This window comes from Electrophorus electricus, unplaced genomic scaffold (assembly GCF_041902795.1).
Source record: "Electrophorus electricus isolate QZ-2024a unplaced genomic scaffold, ASM4190279v1 Scaffold227, whole genome shotgun sequence".
NCBI classification, from domain to species: domain Eukaryota; kingdom Metazoa; phylum Chordata; class Actinopteri; order Gymnotiformes; family Gymnotidae; genus Electrophorus; species Electrophorus electricus.
Window position 1 is genome coordinate 12,501 of NW_027658507.1, and position 25,000 is coordinate 37,500.

At 46.2% G+C, this 25,000-nt stretch overlaps 1 protein-coding gene across 3 annotated transcripts in view; it reads left to right on the top strand.

Annotated features, from left to right (window-relative positions):
* The window catches only part of LOC113588535 (sushi domain-containing protein 2), a 20,548-nt gene extending 12,328 nt beyond the window's left edge, over nt 1–8,220 (top strand). For 2 of the 3 annotated variants that reach the window (XM_027027750.3, XM_035530211.2), the window contains 2 exons: nt 4,800–4,896; nt 7,479–8,220. In XM_027027750.3, the coding sequence (XP_026883551.2) occupies nt 4,800–4,896; nt 7,479–7,539 (158 nt within the window). In that variant the 3' untranslated portion in view covers nt 7,540–8,220. Of the gene's footprint in view, nt 1–4,731; nt 4,897–7,478 lie in introns of all 3 variants that reach the window. The other variant, XM_035530210.2, reaches the window with a different exon arrangement.
* The last annotated feature ends 16,780 nt before the right edge of the window (nt 8,221–25,000 follow it).

Below are 25,000 nucleotides of genomic sequence, written 5' to 3' on the forward strand. Positions count from 1 at the left end.
AGGTGCGGTGCAGGGCATACGTGTGTGTGTGTGTGTGAACAGGTGCGGTGCAGGGCATACGTGTGTGTGTGTGTGAACAGGTGCGGTGCAGGGCATACGTGTGTGTGTGTGTGAACAGGTGCGGTGCAGGGCATACGTGTGTGTGTGTGTGAACAGGTGCGGTGCAGGGCATACGTGTGTGTGTGTGTGAACAGGTGCGGTGCAGGGCATACGTGTGTGTGTGTGTGAACAGGTGCGGTGCAGGGCATACGTGTGTGTGTGTGTGAACAGGTGCGGTGCAGGGCATACGTGTGTGTGTGTGTGAACAGGTGCGGTGCAGGGCATACGTGTGTGTGTGTGTGAACAGGTGCGGTGCAGGGCATACGTGTGTGTGTGTGTGAACAGGTGCGGTGCAGGGCATACGTGTGTGTGTGTGTGTGAACAGGTGCGGTGCAGGGCATACGTGTGTGTGTGTGTGTGAACAGGTGCGGTGCAGGGCATACGTGTGTGTGTGTGTGTGAACAGGTGCGGTGCAGGGCATACGTGTGTGTGTGTGAACAGGTGCGGTGCAGGGCATACGTGTGTGTGTGTGTGAACAGGTGCGGTGCAGGGCATACGTGTGTGTGTGTGTGAACAGGTGCGGTGCAGGGCATACGTGTGTGTGTGTGTGAACAGGTGCGGTGCAGGGCATACGTGTGTGTGTGTGTGTGAACAGGTGCGGTGCAGGGCATACGTGTGTGTGTGTGTGTGAACAGGTGCGGTGCAGGGCATACGTGTGTGTGTGTGTGAACAGGTGCGGTGCAGGGCATACGTGTGTGTGTGTGTGAACAGGTGCGGTGCAGGGCATACGTGTGTGTGTGTGTGAACAGGTGCGGTGCAGGGCATACGTGTGTGTGTGTGTGTGAACAGGTGCGGTGCAGGGCATACGTGTGTGTGTGTGTGAACAGGTGCGGTGCAGGGCATACGTGTGTGTGTGTGTGAACAGGTGCAGTGCAGGGCATACGTGTGTGTGTGTGTGAACAGGTGCGGTGCAGGGCATACGTGTGTGTGTGTGTGTGAACAGGTGCGGTGCAGGGCATACGTGTGTGTGTGTGTGTGTGAACAGGTGCGGTGCAGGGCATACGTGTGTGTGTGTGTGTGTGTGAACAGGTGCGGTGCAGGGCATACGTGTGTGTGTGTGTGTGTGAACAGGTGCGGTGCAGGGCATACGTGTGTGTGTGTGTGAACAGGTGCGGTGCAGGGCATACGTGTGTGTGTGTGTGTGAACAGGTGCGGTGCAGGGCATACGTGTGTGTGTGTGTGTGAACAGGTGCGGTGCAGGGCATACGTGTGTGTGTGTGTGTGAACAGGTGCGGTGCAGGGCATACGTGTGTGTGTGTGTGAACAGGTGCGGTGCAGGGCATACGTGTGTGTGTGTGTGTGAACAGGTGCGGTGCAGGGCATACGTGTGTGTGTGTGTGTGAACAGGTGCGGTGCAGGGCATACGTGTGTGTGTGTGTGTGTGAACAGGTGCGGTGCACATACGTGTGTGTGTGTGTGTGTGTCAGGTGCGTGCGTGTGTGTGTGTGTGTGAACAGGTGTGGTGTGTGTGTGTGAACAGGTGCGGTGCAGGGCATACGTGTGTGTGTGTGTGAACAGGTGCGGTGCAGGGCATACGTGTGTGTGTGTGTGTGAACAGGTGCGGTGTAGGGCATACGTATGTGTGTGTGTGAACAGGTGCGGTGTAGGGCATACGTATGTGTGTGTGTGAACAGGTGTGGTGCAGGGCATACGTGTGTGTGTGAACAGGTGTGGTGTAGGGCATACGTGTGTGTGTGTGTGTGTGTGAACAGGTGTGGTTTAGGGCATCCGTATGTGTGTGTGAACAGGTGTGGTTTAGGGCATACGTGTGTGTGTGTGTGTGTGTGTGTGTGTGTGTGAACAGGTGTGGTGTAGGGCATACGTGTGTGAACAGGTGTGGTTTAGGGCATACGTGTGTGTGAACAGGTTGGGAACCCATCCCCCAAACCACCCCCCCAGGATGCATTCCGTGCAGGGTCGGATGTCTTGTCTTCGTGTTCTTTATGCCCCGAGATGTTTAGTGTCATTAGAGTGGAAGTGTACTCTTTCCGCTCGGTACACATCTACAGGACATATCCTCTGCTCATCAGATCTGGAACGCCTCCACCAAACATGCACACAGTTAGTCTGGCCATGGCTGGGAAGGAGTCCTCTCTCCATGTCTCCTGCCTCTGTGGAATCTGTCTCAGAGAAAAGGAGAGAAAAACAGAACAGTGTCGTCTGAGACGATGTGTTGTTGGTGAAGGTTATGTTCTGTCCCTCCTCTCTTGAGAACGGCAACGACAAAAACCTTTTAGACATCAGGAGATTAAAGCAGTGTCAGTGGCACATAGATAAAAGCAGGTGGGCTCTCTGTGCTTCCAGCGCCCCCTAGGGGAGAGACAGCTGAAGTGAAAGCAAACATCTTTAGTCTTGATCTCTGCACTTTTGAAACACTTCAAGCTACATATGTATCAAACTCTCCCACTTGCTTTATTCCACCTCCTCCTTTCTCTCTGTTTTATCTTCTTTGTCTTCATTATTATGTCTTTTTTATCTTTCTCTTTATTTATCCATCACTCCTGTTTTCTTTGACTCTTTAGACCAGTCAGCTGTAGTCACTACTCTGGCCCCATGAGTCTGTAAAGGCCTCTGTTTGCCTTTACTGGTTCCTCCAGGCGGTGAGGTCTGTATGGCTGGTTCCTACAGGCGGTGAGGTCCATATGGCTGGTTCCTACAGGCAGTGAGGTCCGTATGGCTGGTTCCTTCATGTGTTGAGGTCCGTATGGCTGGTTCCTCCAGGTGTTGAGGTCCGTATGGCTGGTTCCTCCAGGTGTTGAGGTCTGTATGGCTGGTTCCTCCAGGTGGTGAGGTCCGTATGGCTGGTTCCCCCAGGCGGTGAGGTCCGTATGGCTGGTTCCCCCAGGCGGTGAGGTCCGTATGCCTGGTTCCCCCAGGCGGTGAGGTCCGTATGCCTGGTTCCTTCAGGCGGTGAGGTCCGTATGGCTGGTTCCTCCACGTGTTGAGGTCCGTATGGCTGGTTCCTCCAGGCGGTGAGGTCCATATGTCTGGTTCTAGACATGTTTAAACATATTTCTCTCCCACTCATTCTTCTTGTCCTCCTATCTCTCTCCTCTCTCTCTACCTCCATCTCTTTAGAAGTACTCCTCTCTCTGACTATATTTTTGTCTCTCACTGCCTCTCTCAGTATTTATCTCTCTCCTTCTCTCTCTGGCCTGATAGCGGTTCTGCTGGAGTGGTTAAGCCCACGTTGCTGTGAAATGCTTTTGCAGTGTTCTGGCTTAGACGCGCTTTCTGAGGCGATGAGGGAGACGGAGAAAGTGATACAGATTGTTTTATCTCTCTTTTGGAAGAGGAGTGGAGGGATGGTGTGATTTAATCTTTAAACATGTTTAGTGCAGCCTGCTGTGTGTATGCGAGTGCACGTGTGCAGTAGTTCTATTTCAGGTGAAGTAAACCAAGTTCTTGTCTGGCAGATCTCGATAAATTCAGGACACCCTATCTGAGTTCCTCTACAGCCTTTACTCACTCTCTGGCTCTCAAGGTCAGTTTGGGGAAAATGTCTGGAATTTTCTCAGCTGTGTTATCTTCCGGAGACACTGTCCCAGGCTCTTCTATCCTGCGCCATTTGCTTGAGTGTTTAAAAGTGGATTTCACAGTGTGCCTTCATGGCCAGGACAATGAAAAGAATAAACGCTGTGCGTGTATATATAAGGACACCCCTCACACACACTTTAAAAGGTCATCTAGGGGTGAAAAAATGACCCCATGTTAGTTTAATAAAACAGGAAGTTAAGCAAAAGATTCACAACATGAGAGGAGGATGAGGAAGGGATGAATGGATGAAGTGATGAAGGATGAAAGTGACAGCGAAAGCATACTGAGAGCTGAACCAGCCAAATGTCTTCCCTTACTGTGGAACACACACACACACATCCATATGAGTCAGAGAGAGAGAGAGAGAGAGAGAGAGAGAGAGAGAGAGAGAGAGAGAGAGAGAGAGAGAAGGAGAGTGAGGAACGGGGACAGGAACAGGAACGAGCGGGACTCCCTCCCTCCACGACCAGAGCGGAGGGTCGGGGTGGGTGGAGTTATGCTGGTGTCCCTCCCACTCACACGACACACAGGGCTGCAGTGTTGAGTAGAAGATCTGGGCCAGATGTTATGTCTTCATTGTGTTAAATATTCATGGACAGGTTTCTCTTCACATGTTCCGGCTTCTTTTTGGAAGCTGTAGTCAGAGCACAGGGTCAGCCATTCTACAGCACCCTGGAGCTGAGAGGGTTAACGGGGGCTATAGGGCAGATCTGGGATTTGAACCCACAACCACCTGCCGGGTGGACCAAAGTGTTATTAGTCTGGGTGGTAGAGGAGCTGTTGAGTGTTGCAGTGTTAAAATGTAATGGTGGAGGCACTCGCATGTTTCAAGAACCATGCACGCACACATGCTTTCATATTCATACATTGGAAACTGCAGTACCTGACCTGCAGGAAACTTCAAGAGGTGTGTGTGTGTGTGTGTATGTATGTATATGCATGCGTGAGTGTAAATGTTTGTATGTGTGTGTGTGTGTGGTTGGTGCATTAGACTGTGTGGTGTATCTTTTCTAAGGTTTATGAACTTTCAAAGCAAATGTTTCCACAGACTTCTAATATTTAAAAACCTTTCGCTTTTCCTGTCTGTCTTCCCAGACCCTCCAAGTCTGGGAAATCTCCCTTCTGGCTCCAGACAAGTGTTGGATTGTTTGGTCTCTTTACAGATGATAGTTTGGCCATTGCTCTGGGCACCATTGGGGCAATACTCGCTGTGGTTGCTATGGTGACGTCCATTGTTGTTTACAGTAAGAACCAGAAAAGGTGAGTATAAATGTTTTAATTGTTTTTTTCATGCTTGTGTTTATATCAGTAAATTTTCATTTTGTACATATTCTGGAAATTTGGTGCAGACTATTATAATGGTACTGGTACTAAATTATAGTCTGAAGAGCAAGAGAAAAATGATCTTAGTGAGAAAGTGAAGGAAATCTGCTGTTATTCGTAATTGATCCACATGATTCATTCACAGAGCGTGTTCAGGAATATTAGTGTGATCAAGTCACTTGGTGATAAAATGTGATGCTAGTGTATACAGCCCTGTAGGTGAACTCGTAAACCTGGAGAGGAAACATGACATATAACCTACACCTGGAGGTTCAGAGAACCTGTTTAATGTGTCCAAGACCACACCTCTCCTCAGGCATGCACTCACATGCACATACACACACCCCCCCACACACATATACACACACATACACATCCCTACACATACATACATGCATTTATTATTTAGTAAGGTTTCTGAATGCTTATATAGTATAACAGACAAAAACATGCACACGTGCACACACACAGACACACATATATATATCTCCACCTTATCAATATGAGCGCATATCTCTGACCTTAGTAGTGGCTACCAAAATAATACAATACAGTTCTCAATGAGAACATTGCAAAATAGGTCAGCTGTGTTGTTTTGTCCAGATATTCCAGGTACGCATTAAACTTTAGTCCTTCTCTTTTTGTTAGAAAAGCATTATTAAACTTTCTCAAATGCTCATTTATTCTTAAGCAGCATGTGTGTTTTGCATATGGACAATTGTAGTTTTACTTTATATAGTTAAACAGCATAGCATCCCTAGCTAGCTAAATTAGTAAACATTAGTTCACTAAAGTAATGTTATGTTGCTTCACACATGTACAGTATATCCATTATAAATATGAAATCAGACACTTAAGACATCTTTCAGTTTTGCTGAAATATGTTTTGATTACATTGTTTGGGGATCCTTACTGGAGATCTTTACCTCCAGACAAGTTACACTTGAAAGTTTCACCAGTTCTGGTCATTTCACAGTCATCAGTTTTAACCAGGTTTTCAGGTGAGGTTTTTTTTTATTTTGTTTTTTGTTTTTTTTTCCCCCTCCAGTGTTATTTGTTTTTGAGTTAAAAGAACACATACATTCAAACTTCTGTTGTTATACTTATAACAAAGCTTTTAAAATCAGCCCATACACACACATGCATCCATGCGCGCACACACACACCTTTCAGACGCAGTAAACACATGAGTACATCAGAGACAGACGGTAGGAGGGCAGAACTGGGGTTTGGGTTTGTTTCTGATATCATTTGCCCATTTGTGTGTGTGTGTGTGTGTCTGTCTGTCTGTATGAGAGGAGCAGGGCTAATTTTTGTGTGTGTGAGGTTGTGTGAGCTTATGTGTGTACTTGTATACAATTGTATACAGTTACCATTATCGTCTTGTGTGTACATGTGTGCACACGTGTGTACCTGTGTCATATCTGTCTATCCTAGAAGCCCTGGTACTTTCCAGGTATTGGATTTCCCAGCATGCCCTAGCAAGCCCAGCTCCTCCTTACCACAGCAGAGTAAAGCTATTAACACACACACACACACACACAGCTGTGTTATTATGGTTTCTCATTCTGCCCCTATCGTACATCAAAGTTCCACTGCAGGCCTTGTTGAGGGTCTGGGAAGAAACCGACGACCCCCCGTATGATCTCAGACCTGCCCTGGCTCCTCAAACCGCTCCAATCATGCTCGCGTTTGACACGGCTGGGCATGAGCTTCCCGTTCCAGTCGTCCGTGTCAGCGTAACTGAGGCCAGTTTTCTGTTACCTGATACTCTAAACACAGTTAGTGTCTGGTTATGGGAGGCTGCATAAGAACTGGAAGAATTTGAATATTTGTTGGTTGGTTGGATATGAGTTTAAGGTCAGCCATCATGGGGGCTAAAGTCTGGATTAACCCAGTCTGAAGGTGGAGTGCTTTGAAGCCGTACAGTTCGTGCTTTATCTTGGATGGCAGATTGTGGATTTTTCTCTCTTAACGTTCAGTGTGGTTGTTGCGCCCGAGATGCTTTCAATCCTGTCCATATGACAGCAGACCTGTTTTATTGCTGTACCCGCGTAGAGTAAGCTGACGCTGGTCTGTTTTAAGGGCAATTTCACTGACTCATCCCATCTCCTAGGACCCATTGATAAGTGTGCAATGGCAGACTGACACCCATCTGTAGCCATGCATGATTGGCCAGACTCCCTCCAATGCCCGTCCTCTAGCCCTGTCCTGATTGGTCAGTTTCTCAACACAGGATGACTGCTAATGGGACAGTATTTAGGTGGTGGACCTTTTCCAGCACAGCAGTGATGTTGGCGTGATAGTAGCATTAAAATGGCATGATGGTGGTGTCAGCACTAGTGTGAGAGGTGCTTGAGATTTTGCCCCCAAAAGCAGGTCTATGCTGAGAATGTTCTAGAAGATGTCTTAATTGAATGGAGGTATCATAGCAGGTTCAACTCGATCTCTGCGCCCACACAGTCATCGGTGATGATGATCAATCGGTGATTGATCTTTCTGTTTATTTTTCTTCTCAGGGAAGGAATGAAGGAAACAGAAGACCAAGTCATTTCTGAGCCGAACGTGGCAAACCTCTGAAGCTCTCCCAGGGCGAACATGTTTCCCCAGTGCATCCCTGTGCCTTTACATAATGACAAACTCAACTGAGAATACAAACCTGCCTGATTATGTGCAGATTACAAGAGCAACACAATGATCGTTAATACATTGGTTTTCACTTTGTTTTATGAATTAACTTTTTTTTTTTTCTAAGATTTACCAAAAGTTTTTCTTTACATCGTTGGTTGTTGCTAGTTGCTATCAGTTTTGAGGTGCCCCACTGAGTGCTTGTGGACTGTCTTACATGGAGTGCACCGGCATAGCTGGGAATCAAACCGCTTTTGTGTTCTTGGTAGTCTGTCAGGGGCAGTAACTTCAACGCTGGGTGTAGATCAACTCTGAATAGACTCGAGTTCCTTGTACTTAAGCCGGTATAACAAAACGTTCTAGATTCCATTTGGAAATCCATGATGGAATTCTTAAAAAAAACAAAAACATGGCAGACTAATTGTCTGAAAAGGTCTCATTGGTTTCCTTGTTTGCAAACAGCAGCTAGAGGAATATTCAGAGTGTGTCTGGAAAATGTGCCAACTAACATTGTGTTTTGCCCTCAGTTTGATTCAGACAGTGCTGTGAAATCCAGTGAAGTCCAGTACACGCACATTACATGGACTGTGTTGATTAGATTTAAATGAACCAATAAACTATTGTAAAACTCTTTCAACTGTTTCCCCTCTTCTTACATTCAGCCTCCTTTACTTGTGCAACTGCAATCTTATGGGCCCTATAGGAAATGGTGTGTGTGTGGGTGTGTGTGTGTGTGTGTGTGTGTGTGTGTGTGTGTGTGTGTGTGTGTGTGTGTGTGTGTGTGTGTGTGTGTGTGTGTGTGTGTGTGTGTGTGTGTGTGTGTAATTTGCTTGTTTACTTGTTTTAGGTCCAAATTTAGTCAGTGCTCTTAAGGAATGGAACTCCAACCCCTCTCAAGTTGAGAATACAGCTAACGGGTTAAACGTGACGTAACACCATTTTTTCTGTACTCGCTAAAATCTACTTCAATATATAGAGTTCCAGTCCAGATTTGTGGCTCTGGCATGTTCCATGGACAGAAGAATGAAACCACTCCTGGCTTCTGACATAAGCGTCCAGTTTATGACGATTGTTTGATTCAGTCAGCTGCTGGCATTTTTGTTTTCTCTAATGAGCTCTGCTTTGTGCTGGGATTTACTGCCAATCTTCAGCGCTACCACCTGTACACCTCAAACCTCATAAAAGTGCCACAACACACCCTGAGAAAGAGGTCAGAGAGGACAGAGGTCAGAGAGGCATCACACATGGCTGCCCACAGTACTGGACTGAAGAAGGGCCATAGCAGTGACTAATGCTAGCACTTATTGTAGGGTTTTGTTTATTGTTTACTATACTGATGTTGACTGCTCCTATGTTGACTAACTCTAGTACTTATTGTTTATTACACTGATTGTTGTCTGTTATAGAGTTTATATGTATTTTATACTTCTAGGCATCAGCACTGATCCCTGTATTCTACAGTATTCTAGTTCATTGGTATCTTGGACTCTGACCTACTGTACTGTACTAGGATGTATCTATGAGGAAATGACAAAGCACTTTTGTGAGTCACTCTGGATTAGAGAGTGATAAATGCCGTAAATGTCACTGTATATGGCTGCTAAGAAGACTAAAAGGACCAAAGAGAAGATGGTGTTTGTCTGCAGAGCGACTGGTGGGACTGGTCTGTGCAGTCTTAACGCCTGGCTCACACTACTGGGTAATGCGGCTAATTTTCAAAAGACGCTTTGTTCCTCTTTTCCATATGAAGGTGATCTTCAACAATGATCTTCCCAGATTATCCTGCAGTGTGGGGTGTCTGTAGTCCAATCTTTACTTATCCGGTCTAATCCCAGTCCTGTCCTGATTGAATCGCAAATATTAAATTTTGAATATTTAGGACTCGGTGTCTTGCAGTGTAGGACGGACACAGATTCTCTGGTGTGATGTGGGATGAAAGATCATCCACTAACGTAAGATGAGCTGTGTGGAACATGTCAGCGCGTACAGAGGTGGCATGGCAGCTAAATCCAGACCTGAGTCGAGCAGGGAGATGTAGGATTAACTGAGTTGTGTGAACAATGTGAACGTAAAATATGTGTAAAACAAACCATAACAGGAGCCACATTGACAGGAGTCAGGCAGAAGATGGGACAGTCAGCTGACATGTTTGTTTTAGAGCTGAAGTCGTGATGAAGCTGTTAGTGAGACACTCCTTCGAGGGTACATGTGATTGGACGTATGTGTGAATGGATGTTCGGGCATTTGGACGTACATGTGATTGGATGTTTGTGTGATTAGATGTAAAGAAACTTTGGTTCCTTCTCTTGCGGTGTGAGAGGCTCCCACAGTTGTGTCTCTAGAGAGGTGAGACCCTTCACATGGAGATGCGTGACGGAGCGCCCTCTAGGGGACCAACGATGACGTGCTCTCTAGAGCAAGACAATTCAATCATGAGACGTGATGAGTGGCCTTCTAGTGAAGAAGACCTCATGCAGTGATGTGCCCTTGACCCTCTGCTCTTCCAGTAGTAAAAGGTGTCAGGATGAAGGCTCCAACTCCCACACACCGTCCTGTCCAGTAGAGAGAATACGGTGCAGGGCTGTACAGGGTAGTCCTGCAGGAACCCATCATGAAGTTCCCATAGGTGCATCTCCAGTGGCCCCAGCATGATGCACTGCAGTAGAGGCTGTCCATACATGCGTGGGAGTGTGGAGAGATTTCCCAGTGGACGTCCCTCCAGTGGGGAACGTGATGGAACTTGAAGTGTGTCTCTCACAATGGGACAAACCTCATGTTCCCTACAGGTGCCTGTTCTGATGAAAAGAAAACACATGAAATGTCCTTGCAATGGAGAGAAATAAAAGCCAATGAATGAGAATGAGAAACAGTGCCCTACAGTTTCCCTTACCACATGCCCTCTAGGCCAGACTTTCCCAAAGTGGGTGTCATGGGCGCTGTCGGGACCCCATGTCATGCAGTAGGGGCCCTTTTCATTTCTTCGCCCCGAGTCTGCCACCGGAGGGCACCATTCTGTGCTGAGAGCTGGCAGAAGCAAAGCATCTAGAGTAGAGTATGTGTGTGTGAGAAATATAGAAAGACAGAGCGGGAAAAAGTGGGTATACTTTTGCCAGCTGTGCAATGCTGTATCCATTACCAATTCTGAGGATACAAAAACCCTTCATAGAGTGTGTGTGTGTGTGTGTGTGTGTGTGCTCGTGCGGGTGTAAATATCGCAGAGAATTCTCATTCACAGATGTTCCTCATGTACATGCTCAGTGCTTGATTAAGAGTGATGAAGTCCAACCATGTTATCTAGGAGCGTTTCTACGCATGTAGATAAGTGTGGTTTATTTTTTTAAAACCTTTTTTCTGCTCTACTGGTACAAATTTCAGTTTCTTCATGTGTCAGTCTGTGTTTAGGGGAAAACCACCAGAGCAGATCGCTAAATCTTCTTCAGACTTACTGCAACTCTGATAAATAAGCCCAAGATGAAAGCAGAAGTTTTTCATCTCCGTGTGGGAGCTCGCTCGTCTCTGTGCCAGGCTGTTTGCTCCTGCTTATATCAACGCGGCTCAGTTTAATTAGCTGAACTCCACACAAACGCCGTGCTACGGCATGTGCCGCTCTTCTAGAATGTTGTTTCCCGGCGGGAATTTTCCCATTAAATCACTTCTTTATTTGGTTAAACTGTGAGATTACAGCAGAGCTTGTTGGCGTGGCTTCAGCAGGGTCTTTGTTTCAGAGACGATCACCTCTTTCAGGTGTGTCACAGCTGTGCAGGTGTTCTGTCTTTGATGTTTTTTTTTTTATTTGGAAGTAGGATAATTTGTGGTATAATCTTTCACTTTTGCAAATATGGTATGAAGTCAGTGAAGTTTATACGATTCTTTTTTGATGTATATAGCAACGACGTTAGCAAAGTCAGAGAAAAAGAACTGGTCACACTCAGAACTTTACAACTCCATGGAATTAATGTTATGATTTGAACATCTACTTGTTCTAATATAAAACTGGTTCCTCTTGCTAGAACGGCAGAAGCACTTTGCTTCCGAAGCTGATGAAGGACCTGTCTGAAATGTCCTGTTCTCTGGAAACCTTGTCTACATTCTGTGTGTATATATATATATATATATATATATATATATATATATATATATAAATCTTTTTTTTTTTTGTTGTTTAGAAGTTTTTAGTAATAATTCAACAGCGCCCACACTCGTGTGTTAGTAGTGTATAAACATTAAACCTAATGTCCTTTTACAATGAAAACCCAAAACGTATAATTTGTCTTGTTTGCATAATTCAATTTTTATCCTAGTTGACATTTTTATCTTTCCTTTCTCTGAACGCATAAAATATCTCCAACTGCATATACATCATTGATCATATACATCATCATTGATCATATACGTCATCGTTGATCATATACATCATTGTTGATCATATACGTCATCACAGGCTTATACAGGCTATTTGATGATATAAAAACTTATAGTTTTATTTTCTGTTACTTGTTTTTGGGTTCCATAGGGAATATGAGGTGCAGGTGGACATAAAGTGGTTTCAGATCCAAGGAAAATGCTGTTTCTTTAAACCAAGCAGTGGAAGTGATCTAACACAAGAATCTCAGTTACACAACTTAAAGTCCTCAGCTGAGCTGAGTGAGCCAGAGACAGAGAAGGAGAGAGAGATGATGTTAGCACTTTTACCATGAATTACAATTCATGCCAATAAAGCAATTTGAATTAGAATTTGAGAGAGAGCAGAAAGAGAGGGAGAGAGAGAGAGGGAGAGAGAGAGAGGGAGAGGGAGGAAGGGAGAGAGAGGGAGGGAGAGAAGGAGAGAGAGAGAGGGAGAGAGAGAGAGGGAGAGGGAGGGAGGGAGGAAGGGAGAGAGAGGGAGATGTTAAAATGTTGCATTGCTACACAGATATTCTCGATACAGGTAACATTTCAGGAAGCTTTTTTTTCTCATGGCCATTGTAACAAACTCTGTTACAACTCCATGGAAATGAGAAGTGTGTTGCCTGTAGGCAGAGTCCAGACACACTCCAGCAGTGTGATGTGTGCAGAAAACATCACAGAGCTCCAGCAAACACACTCCTCTGATCCCTTTTACCGTAACGCCATAAATAACAAATACAGAACAAAAGAACATTATTTACAAAACAATTTAATGAATGACTATTAATAAAAAATATTGACCAACTTTTACAATTTCTGGAATAGCTTGCTCTTTCTTTCCTTCACATTTCTCATTGCTAGCCATGCTTCAAGTCAACATGTCATCTCTAGTTTCATAATTCAGTTAGGGCTTCGTCGTCGTCTTCTTCTTCGTACCAGCATACTTCCTCCTCATCGACTATGCTGCCTCATCCCTGCATTTTGTCACATGGTTTCTTGTCCCTTGGCTACCCAGAGCCAAAACTCACAGGCCTCCTCACAGACACTTTTTGGTTGTTCCGCGTGAGCAACATCTGTGCAGGCTGCGTTTACGGCTGTGCTGCTCCAGCTCTCTACGGGTCTCTCTGAAAGAGAGCGCGCTGCTTTGATCTTTGTTCTGGATTTACAACCCACATTAAGAAACCAATCTGTTGGCATTAGTCTGCCTCGGACGTGCACTGTATCTCCAGCCTGTTAAACACATTAAGAGTCAGCAGACGATGGTGGTTTAAAGGTGTTTATACATGAAAGTTGATTGTCTCAACTGATGTGGGTCGCTTTGCCCTCCAAAAATCCCCCACTTAATCTGGGAGAACTTTGTTCTTATCTATACACATAATGGCTTTGACCCTGCACATGATTGCACTTAATGGTCTGCTTAAGGAATGCTGATCTGCTGGGTGAGCGAGAGGGAGCTCAGACATATCCCCACTGTAACCTTTAACTCTGGGTTTCCCCGTTTCTTTAATCCCAGAGAGGTTTCAGAGACAGAGATGTCTTCAGCTGCAGCTGCGCTCAGATTTCTGATATATAAAGTGATTAGTGTATCAGCAGTAGTGTGTCTTACCCGGCAGTTCCTGCTGGCCACACAAGCACAGGAGATGGACGCTAATCCAACAATGATTTCAGATAAGATTAGCATTCGAAACATTATCAGATTAATCAATTTACGTCTCAGCAAAACACTTTAAACCTGTACAATTCTATTAGGAAGTTGCTGTGATTATGTTGTTGTTGTTTACTATTATGTTGGTGTGAGAGCACGATCGTCCCCTTTTGTAAGCCATCGTTTGTCAGTGGACTGCAGACAGCACTTTGGCTGCACACATGCGTCTGTTAGGCATTCAAAGCAAAGTTCTGCAGAGCGACTGTGGTGCACCATGACGGAGGAAAGTGGAGAAACCACAGCTGGCAGGCACTGCTATCTTCTGTGGTTTCCACCAAGGACTAAGAACAGGCTACTGTCAGAGTCAAAGTAGTGGATTGCATTCTCTGTCTCTCTCTCTCTCTGTCACACACACACACTCCCTCTCTCATTCACCAGTGTTTCTGTGTTGTGTGTTGCCTCCAGAGTTGGCATGGTAACGGATTCAGAATGTCGTGAATAGAGAGGTCAGTGCTGATTGGCTGTGGGGAGTGCAGTCAAAATACATATGCACAAGTTCTGTCTCTGGCTCCGACATGAGGAGACGTGATTTGCACAGCAGCGAGACATGAGGAGACATGAGATGTCTGTGAGCTTTACACGGCAACGTAACTCTCTTCAGGCATCTCTGTAGAGTGGAATCTCTTTCCGTTAGTGGGGAAACGGAAAACACACAAAATGGTGCTAAATCCAACACTTTTAGTGCTGTATTCTCCTTCATCCTCTCCCTCTCTCCTTCCCTTCATTTCTGTCCTTTTCTCCTCTGCCTCTCTGCTTCCGTGCCCCACGTCACCCACCATGGTCCGTACATGTAGCTTCATGTGATCCTTTTTTTGCCTCACATGCTGTTTTTCCTGGAATGGAGACAGGAGGACATTCGTCAGGGAATGTTTTGTGGTCGTGACTTTTTATTTAAAGACATCTGTCTGAAGTGGAATGAGAAAGAAAGTGAGAGAGAGAGAGTGGGATGGCCACTGAACCAACGTTGTCTAACAGCTGAAAGCCCTCAGCTCTCTCCTGCATATAACCCAGGTTCACTTACTCCAAGAGATTCCAGATGGCACGAGGCCTTTTAGTGCCTTGGTTTTATAACACACAGTAAAGGCCTCGTACTTTCTGTAAGAACAAAGTGAATTCTGATGTTAGCCGTCCGCGTTCCCGGGAAGCCCTGACACATCTGCAGGAAGCATGCCGGGGCCAGCTCACGACCAGCGCCGCCCCACTGCATGGCTTTGACGTGAATGTATCAAGACTGATACTGATTGCAACTGACTACTGTGGGTTACAACATAACAGCCACCTGTTACAAAACAAAAAGGCCACAGGAGACTTTGCCTGTTTTTTTTCTCATTCCAAGCGTAGGAATGTAGTCCATTTCGTATAACAGACATCTCACATGAGCCTCTTTGCTCTTCTTATTTAACTGATCAATATTTAACCATTTAACCAAATGTGTCGTTTTGCCACCCGAGCGTGTCCGGACAGGACATGTTACGGCACAGAGAACATCAGCAGCGCCTTACTGAGGGATACTGCAGCAGATCTTACTGGTCAGATTTAGAAACTTCTGGTTCAGAGTCCAGTCAGCAAGCCGAACCGGCTCTTCCTCTCCTGATTGGCTGTTCACTGCTCTCAGGCTCGCTGAGTCTGGTTCGTCCCGAGCAGAGATCCTTCCTGTTCCTCGCATTTCAGGAGTTTAAGAGGACATGGTGAAATCACCATGAGGACAGTGACGACGATGACGACAGTGATGTTTCTGCTAGCAGCAGCTGGGTTTGGACTGCTGTTCAACTCTGGAGGTGATGTAGGGTCACATATCCACCTGTGTACTCACAGCCCATGTACCTGGAAATGCGGTTTGTGCCACAGCGTTCGGTAGCGAGCGTCAGGAATGCCCCCTGGCTGGACCAGTGGCCGCTCACAAAGGCTTCAAAGACAGCTGCCAGTAAGTCCGTTGCCCCTGGTGATGGCATCTGTCATGCCACAAACCTGTTTATCTCACGGGAAACTCAGCCCAGGCAGAAGGAACTCTCACGATCGCTGGGAAGACCTTTCTGTCCCACACCCACATCTGTCCTCCTTCCAATAAACAATCAAAACATGTGTGAACATGAAACAAGATTTAATGCAGTCATAAAATTAATACCTGACTGAAGGCTATGGTTTGAATGTTCACTCCAAATGTCATGGTATAATAGTTGATAGTTTTCTATAAGACTGACGAACATGCACATCTGATATTTGTAAATAAATCTTCAAGGCGTAGAGCGTGTTTTCAGGCTGGTTCTCACACACATCTGTTAGGGGTCTGGACTCAAGACTTATCAGATTGTAAAGCTATATGAGTAAGTTGAGTTTAACTATGTTGTGCCAAACTAAACTGAACTGGACTGAACTCTACTGACCTGGTTTGAACTGAACAGTAGTGGATTCCAGTGCAGAGGCTGGGCCATGGGTAGGTTCAGTAGCTGCTGACAGATCCAGGATCCAGGATCCAGGATCCAGGATCCTCTCAGCAGAACAGGCTCGGGGAGTGTCATGGTGTGTGTGCCCGAGGTGAAGACGTGCTGCTCTCTCGCAGACGGCTCAGGTGAGGACGAGGAGGAAGAGGAGGAGACAGGTGTGAACGCTCGCCGCAGGGGAGCTGTCAGCCGTTTCAAGTCCTTACAGAGGAGAGCTGCTCACTACACCATGTGTAACACAATTTAATTAAGGGCCGCAGAAAGCAGGAGGGTGAGAGTGTGTGCCTGTGCCTGTGCGTGTGTGTGCGCGCACATAGTGGTCTGTACAGATGGTCTGGATGTTCGCGTTTATCTTTTGCTTTGACTGGATAGAAAAGGAGGAGAAAATATACACATTTGTTCACAATCAGTAGTAGCAGGCCTGAGGAAACAGAGAGAGAGAGCGAGAGACTGAGAGACAGACAGAAAGAAAGAGTGGCAGACAGACAAAGACCTGAGAAACAACCGTGTGTGTGTGTGTGTGTGTGTGTGTGTGTGTGTGTGGGTGGAGGTTATCTGGCCCACTGCCGATGCAAAGATTAGCCTGCCACCCAGAGCCTGAGTCTGTCTGTCCAACGTTTCCTTGGCTGGAGTTCTGTTTTCTAGCCTTCAGTAGGTGCAGTGCAAGGTGTGCTGAGGTGAAGTGTGGTGTTGTGTGGTGTGGTGAGGTGTTGTGAGGTGTACCTCAAATTAAACGAGTCAGGACACTTTATTACAGCTTAATACCTGTAACAATCTCAACATTATTTCACTATTGCATTGTTTGCATATTTGCAGTCTGCTTTCTCTTCAGGCTTTATTTGATTTTAAGTATTTTTTCAATGTCTAAATATTTGTCTCGTTCTTTTAATATTTATTTACATGTCTTTTATCCGTGGTTTGTTTACTATAACAGTTGTGGTAAAGTACTGAAAACCTGACATATGAAAGATCTATATAATCAAGAACAAATGCGCGAGACTTTTATTTTCTCCTCGCACGTGTAAGGCATTATAGGGGCTAATTCTCACGTTTAATTCTAAGAAAGCACGCGATCCACGAGGCTTCTCCCACCTGCACCTTACATCTGCGGTATATTCTATTAGTAACGTGCAGGTACACACCTGAGAACTGCGTGATCCCAGATCAGGCCGCAGGTGATGCACGAAGACATCGTGGTAAGCAAACATGTTTGTAGTCCGCGTGTGTACTTACGTGCGCGCGTAGGCCAACGTTGTTCAGACACTGTTCAAGTCTTTTGGGTTTTTAACAGTTCCACACCTGGGGTACTTCGACTGAACAGTGAGTTTAGCGATCGTTTGTTTTTTTTATGTGTACAGTACTCTAAATATCCACCAATCAAACTCGTCCGTCCTGAGCCAGAACTGCAATTTAGTTGATTGTGGTGAAAATTGAGTTTTATGCCTTACGGCGCGTGGTACGTCTCATGTTTTACAGTGTCAGTCATATCCAAACGAAAACATTTCGACCCTTAAAATGGCACAAGGCAATGTCTGTTATTTTAACTCAGCGATGGGCCAGTCTGTACGGGGCTGGGAGCAGGTCCACGTTAATATCCGGTTGCTGAGATCACTGAAGGCGCAGGCTAGCTGCTGTTTACAGCGTGCTGCAGGGTGTTATAATTAGATGCTGCCAGCAGAGGGAGACATTGGGCACCGCTGTCTGCTCGTTGTAATGTGTGTAAAGTGACATGACGCCAGTTTCAGGAGAAAAACAAGTAACAACGCACTATGGAAAAATCATATGTGATTTTGTGCACATATGACAACTTTTTGTGGTTTATTTGTTTGTGCTTTGATTTCTTTCTCTTTTTTGGCTTATTTGTTTATTTGTTGTGTAACATATTTCCATGTTTCTCAGAACGAGTCGATTGTTTACAGCACAGCCTACACGATCCTAAAGATCACTGGAAATTAGATATGAATGAGTTAATGAGTTAATGAATGAAGTAATCCTTACATAGCACCTATAAAGAAATCCAAGGTCGCTGTACAGTTAAAACACAGCTTTACATCCAAGATTTAGCCATCATACTAACTTTACGCATCACACTAACTTTCCGTCGTCAGTCTTTCAGATAATCGTAAAGATGGATAGCTGTTATAATTGGGCTACGGAACAGTGCTAGGTGGTTATTACTATATTACAATCCTCCATAGAAGGTTAGAATACCACGCGCAGCGTGCAATAACTCTTTACAACTGTGTAATTATAAATCTGGATAAAGTTTATTTCACTAGCAGACGAGATTTATTCGTAGGCCTATTCTATGCCACACTGTAAGATAAAAAATACGAACAAGGAAACGCCTTTAAACACACGCGCTGATCATTAATACACAAAGCTACTGAGTTTCCAAAAACGTGCAGAGCGCGCCAGGCGTGTTCCGCGCCCGATGGTGCAGGTTGAATCTATTGCCCCGGTTTCCTGTCACATGATTGGAAATAGGATCCCTGCTTCTCACTATCTTCTGTGTCTGGGCAGCGCGGATGTGCCTTGAAGTTCAGACGTTCTTAACGCCGGCGCGCGCCAAGATTTCGCTACAACTACTTGCCGCGTGAGCTCGGCTGACTGTTCTCGAGACGCTTCACCTGCGTTCCATCTGCCCGCGAGACGAGAAGGCTTTGCGGACGGCTCTCTCTGTCCAGTCCCAGAGATGGACTCCGTGACAGTCGCAGCGCTGCTCCTTGCTGCCTGCGTTACCGCGTCCTCCTGGAGCCAGTCTGATACGGGTCAGTCCTCAACTTCTCACCTTCTGGTTCCGCGCGATCCTGGCCAGAGGCGAAATCGGGGATGCTTTGCATTAGACGTGTTTGTCTCGCTCGCTCAAGCTGTGGCGAGGAGTCCGTTTGGAGCAGCACCCGCTCGCTGCACGCTCTGTCAGTGTTGTGGCTCGCGAGTGCACTGGGACGCTGAGTTCGTGCGTGGTGTGGGGATGGCTTCTCCAGACCGAGAGCAGCACCGAGCGTGGCGTGTGTGTCTGTGCATAACTACTTTGGATGGGGAAGCCTGTGGAGCACGAGGGAGAAGTCCTGTTCTCTAGAAACAGGGTCGCGCTGCTTCGCCTTTGCACCGTCACGGCAAGCGCTGCTCGCTTGACACAAGTTTTCGTGTCTTTGTGTTGTAGGCTAGAATGAGGTAGTTTTTCATGCTTCCCACTACTTCTGGGAATTCCAGTTGGGAAATCATGTCTTATTTCTGTTGCAACCAGCAGTTGAGAGCTGGACAATGCATTGGTTTTTTTTTCCTCGCGAAAACCACGTACCTGGCAGCACTTGCACACAGTGCACCGTAATTCAGACGTCTGCAGGCTTTTCAGTGGGTCTGAAACCTTTCCTGCAGTGCACAATGCGACCCAACAGCCATTAGCTTCACTTTACACCGAGATTGGTGTGCGCAACCACGTCCAGCTCCGCGGTCAAGCCACATTCCCAAACTTCAAGTGGAACCGTGTTTCGTTCCCGGAACGGTACCCTGCTCGGAGAAAAAAAAGGGATTTTCGTTAGAATGTTTAATAACGGCTGCAGCAAGTTCCCGTGCTGTAATTTGAGTTGTGTTTCATGTCTCGAGAGCAAATACCCAAGCTTCCTTTTTAATTTTTTGTTTCTTAATTATAGCTTTTGATTGAAATGAGAGGTTCGGTCATCTGTACCCAGGCATTAGCGCCTATTTAAAGCCTTCCAGTACAAGACGGCCAGTGGGACCTGTATGATAGCTTTGGGGTCGCGCACGGTTGTGTTTTACTTCCACGCCGGTCTTTTCTTTTTTTCTACAGGTGTCGATAACGGTGCTAATAAGGCTGTTTATCCGAGTTCAGCTCGCGCTTTAATTACGCCCTGCAGATGAAACATTACTGCGCATGGTGCCTGGTTGTTAGAGAACCGAGCTGCCGAAGGAGCCGCTTTTTAATGAACCCTCCGTTAAGTGACTCCGGGATAACTCTCGTGAACCGAGTTGCACTTTGCCGTCCACTTTCTGCGTTGGAGAGTTGGCGCGAGGGGTTCCCGTCCTCTCCGCGCGCAGCAGGTTTTGAGCTCGACGTCATCCGACGTCATTCTGTCTCTTTTCCTCTTCAGCCCTTGTTGATTGATTCGCTCTGCTCAGTGTGGCCTGTAACAGAGAGAGAGAATGCCTGATTTAAAATGTATTTAAAATTTTAAATGCAGGGATAAGAAGTGAACAGAACTATGACGGCTATTCGCCCACCGTTTCTGTAGGTCATGCCTAGAGCTTCCTGCGTGACCCCGCATGACCTTGCGTGAACTCCTTTGCAGATGTTTTTGTTGGCGCACGCACAGGTGAAGGCAGACTTAAAGCTTAACCCATGAAATCTGTCTGGGTAGGAAAGGGTTAAGTCTTATTCTCGTGCTTTCATGTGCTTTCACACAATATACGATGACGCCTGACTGGAATTCAGTATTTCATTCAGTAGTTTTGAGTGAGGTCTAAAAAAAGTGAAGTTGTGTAGCGTGTGTAGAAGTGTGTGTGTATGTAGAAGCATGCATCATCATCGAATACAAGGGTGTTTATGCAATTACGCAACAGCACTGGAGAGAAACACACTCGCTGTTGTTCTTCCTGTGAATGAGAGGGGACTGTCTGATCTCACCAGCCTCAGTGGGATAGCTCTCACTGCCTCAAACTGGTCTCCCCACGCGCTCTCTCTCTCTTCTCCAGCATGCACTCTTCATCTGTTGTTGTGTTTCTCTTCCTTCCTCTACCTTTCGATTTGTCTGTCATCCTCACACCTCATTCTCTCACTCTCAATTTCTTTCTTTTGCTTCCAATCTGTATTTCTGAATCTCTCTCTCTCTCTCTTTTTCTCTCTTTCTCTCTCTCTCCCTCCCTCCATACCCTCTCATTCTCCCTGTCTCTCCTTTCACTCCTGAAACCACAGACTCTGCATTGTCAGAGCGTCTCCTGTTAAATCCCCACGCTGGACCAAACAGTAGCTAGGTGGTCAAAGCTGAACACTCAACATCTGCATCTGCATCGCTTGCTCTGTTTCCTTGTGCACATAACAGATATTTCCTCTTTTGTTTTATGTGGGTCAGGCTCCAGTGCTCAGAGTTTGTGTCTCTCTCTCTCTCTGTCCCGCTCTGTCTCTTAGTCTCTTTGTCTGTCTCTCTCTCAGGTGTCAGTCCTGACACAGCTTTCTCCTGGATCCCCTCATTCCTGCGCAGGGTCAGTCCTGTTTCACTTCAGCGGTGTTTGAAGGACTTGGCCCACTGTCAGGTCAAGGAGAGTTTATAATAAGAGGGTTCCACTATGACAGACGGTTCTCTCTGTTTGAATGTGGTCTCCTCGGTTGTGTCGCTGTCGGTTACAGTCACCCCTAGTTACAGAGTCATCTTTGTGTTCTCTGTTGGGACGGAGACAGCCGGTTCTGTATTGGGTCAGCGGGCCGCGTAATTACAGGCTGCTGTGTGTAAATGTATAGAGCTGCTGTCAGGAAGTGGGTGGAAGGACTTCTGGGAAATGTAGGAACCATAGGAATACCTCTCTAAATACTGCGGACTCTGATGTGGGCCCTGCGTGTGCTAAATTAGACCATGGATTCTGACTAACCACTCCAGTGGTTAGACACACCAGACCCAGGCGGACGGCAGCTATGCCTGTACACGTGTTTCTGTGTGTGTATGTGTGTGTGAGCAAGATTTATGGTGGGCCTCAGTGTCCATGTCTGCGTTTGATGTTCAACTAAAGGTCAAAGGTCAAGTTTAGTGCCTGCTATGACCTACGACTAGAGTCATTGTCAGTTCACGTCTTGTGTTTGTACAGATGGTTGTGTTGATTTTGCTATGAAGGTTGAAAGATTGTACAGATACCATCTCAACAGACACAAAGGAGAGAGAGAGAGAGATAAGGGATGTAGAGAGACAGAATGAGAGGGAGACTAATCGCTCTCAGGGGTTGGTGCACGCACAGACATGAGTTGTGATGGATATTCGCTTTAAGTATGCAAGAGTGTTGGTCGGGTTCCGGTCAGGTTAAAACTCCAGGCTGCACACGGCCGGTCCTCCACTTCTGAACTCTGCCTCTCACCCCATTCCCCTCCTGACTCCTGCTCGCTGGTCTGGAAAGGTCAAAAGGTCACCACCAGTGCCTTATCGAGCTGCCTGCCTTGTTTTGACAGAAGTTTTGACTTGATGATTGCGAGTCCAACACACACATTCACCCTTGTGTTGTGACTTCCAGAAATAATAGTTTCTCTTTCAGAAGAATGACGTGCCTGCACTCATCCACATGGAGATACCCACACACACTCTCCTGGATGTGTGTTAAACGATAGTGTCTCTTTGACAAACATACATACACACCTATACACACCCACATGGACACATGCACACGTGCGCGCACACACACACACACACACACACACACACACACACACACACTGTCTTCTCTTCTGTAACATCAAAACAACTGCACCTCCCCTCTGAACCTCCCCATGCATGCAGTAACAGAACATGTCAAATGTGATAGTAATGTAAACGAGTGTGTGTGTGTGTGTGTGTGTGTGTGTGTGTGGTGGAAACAAAATGCTCAGAACAAGTCAGTATCTGAAAAAAAAATCCAGAAAGGCATCTTGGGACAACTTGAGATTAAGCTGTCAGATTTTGGTGTGTGTGTGTGTGTGTGTGCGCGGATGGGTGTGCACACGCACACACACTCACAGGCGAGAGAGAGAGTGCACGTATTCTTATCAAATGGCAAAAGAGATGAGATAAGATGAGGTGAGGTGAGGCTGGAAACTGCCATACAGTGAAGCACTCTGGGCCGTCGGGGCTGGGCTTGTACTCAGAACACTGGACCTTCAGGTCTCCATCTTCCTCTCCTCCTCCTGCTGTTCACCTGAAGCCAGTCAGAACAGAGAATTGCCCGCAAGCCCCTGGTGTTTTATCTTTACAGCATAGAATTGTGACTGCGTACCGTGTGAGCAGTTGAGGGTTAAGGGTCTTGCTCATGGCTAAGATTTAGTCTTCATATCACCTTCGGGGCATGACGCACCTGTGCATGCGCAAAACCTGGCAGTGGAGGAACTTGAACTGGCAACCTTCTGAATACTAGTCAGTACCTTCACCACTGAGACACCCTTGCCCCCGTTTGTTCTCTCTCTCTCTCTTGCTCTCTCTCTCTCTGCCTTTTTCTCTTTTTCTGTTTTCCTGGTTGAATATGCACTGATGAATAAGGGAATCACATACACAGCCCTGCCAAAGCCAGTTGTCTTTCTAATCACAGTCTTGACTTGCCAGTACAGGAGTCCCTCCAGACAAATGCAGAACACTTTGAAAGTTGCGCCAGATAATGACTTTGTCCTTAAGGACTTCAAGTGCTCATGCAGTGGTATTACCTGCAGTTGACACATTGAACACCCCCCTACACAGCCATCCAACCTTGTTATGAGAACTGGGTCATAACTAGTTCTGGTTCATCATGACTTTGAGAACCTCTTGGGCCACAAACAGGAATGTTGTACATTTTCTAACTTCCGATACCACTTGGTGTCTTTTCCTGAAAACAGTGACTTTTGAGAGGTCACCTGACGCACTTCAGAACCTGCGCCCCTGGGAATGACATTTGGTCTTCTCATTTCGCCTGTAGATGATTACACGAATGTACTAATATCACACGTTAAATGTGTACTGAGAAAGAGATGAACTCAAGTGACTTGATGGAGTCTTGTACGTGTGCATTTATACAAATCTGTTTGTGTGTGTGCGTGCATGCATTCGTCTGTGTGTGTATTTGACGAAGGCGTCGTCCCGGAGCGTTTGCTGCCATACCCAGACACTCGCCGTCATTCCCCCAGTGGCCTGTGGGCCGCGTCTCTGCATTCTTCAGTGTTACCGTGTAGTTATGTGGTCATCCCAGTGCTCCCATTTCAGAGGCCCTGACCAGGCACCCAGTGACAGGATGTGGAGTATCCGCCTCAGGAAGCACGGCCTGTACTCCGATACCGTCAGAGGGAATTGTGATTGATCCCACACTGAACTCCGTTACCGTCAGAGGGAGGTGGGATTTAATTTTTACCCACAGGATCATATGTTCCAGCAGGACATGACCAGTAATGCAAGAAAAAAGAGACAATGAGCTGGAAAAAAACAAAACATTAGTCTCTCTCTCTCTCTCTCTCTCTCTCTCTCTCTCTCTCTCTGTGTATGTCTCTCTCTCTCTCTCTCTCTCTCTCTCTGTGTATGTCTCTCTCTCTGTCTGTCTCTCTCTCTCTCTGTATGACTCTCTCTCTCTGTCTGTCTGTCTCTCTCTGTATGTCTATCTGTATGTCTGTCTGTATGTCTCTCTGTATGTCTGTCTGTATGACTCTCTTTCTCTGTATGTCTCTCTCTGTCTCTCTCTCTCTCTGTATGTCTGTCTGTATGTCTCTGTCTGTCTCTCTCTCTCTGTATGTCTGTCTGTATGTCTCTCTCTCTCTCTCTCTATTTCTCTCTCCCTGACTCTCTCTATCTGTCCCTCTGTCTGTTTCTTTGTCTGTCTGTCCCTCTCTGCTTGTGCAGGCAACGGAGATGCAGGCCAGGAATTGAGAAAGAAACCTACCACCTTAACCCTGTTCTTTGTGAGAGGCTGGCGAGAGCGAGATTCGCTTCAGTCCAGTTAATGTGATTCATTTGAGACTTGATTCAGCTTCTGCAGTTCAGTTCATTTAATGTGACTCGTTTGAGACTTGATTCAGCTTATACAATTCAGTTCAGTTAACCAGATCCAGTTTAAACAGGACTGACTGAAATCTTGGGGGGAAAACCGAACCGAATTCAATTTCATTTGAGTGAGTTCAAACTTCATTCAGTTCACTTCATTTGATTCAGGTTAGTGTTGTCACTCA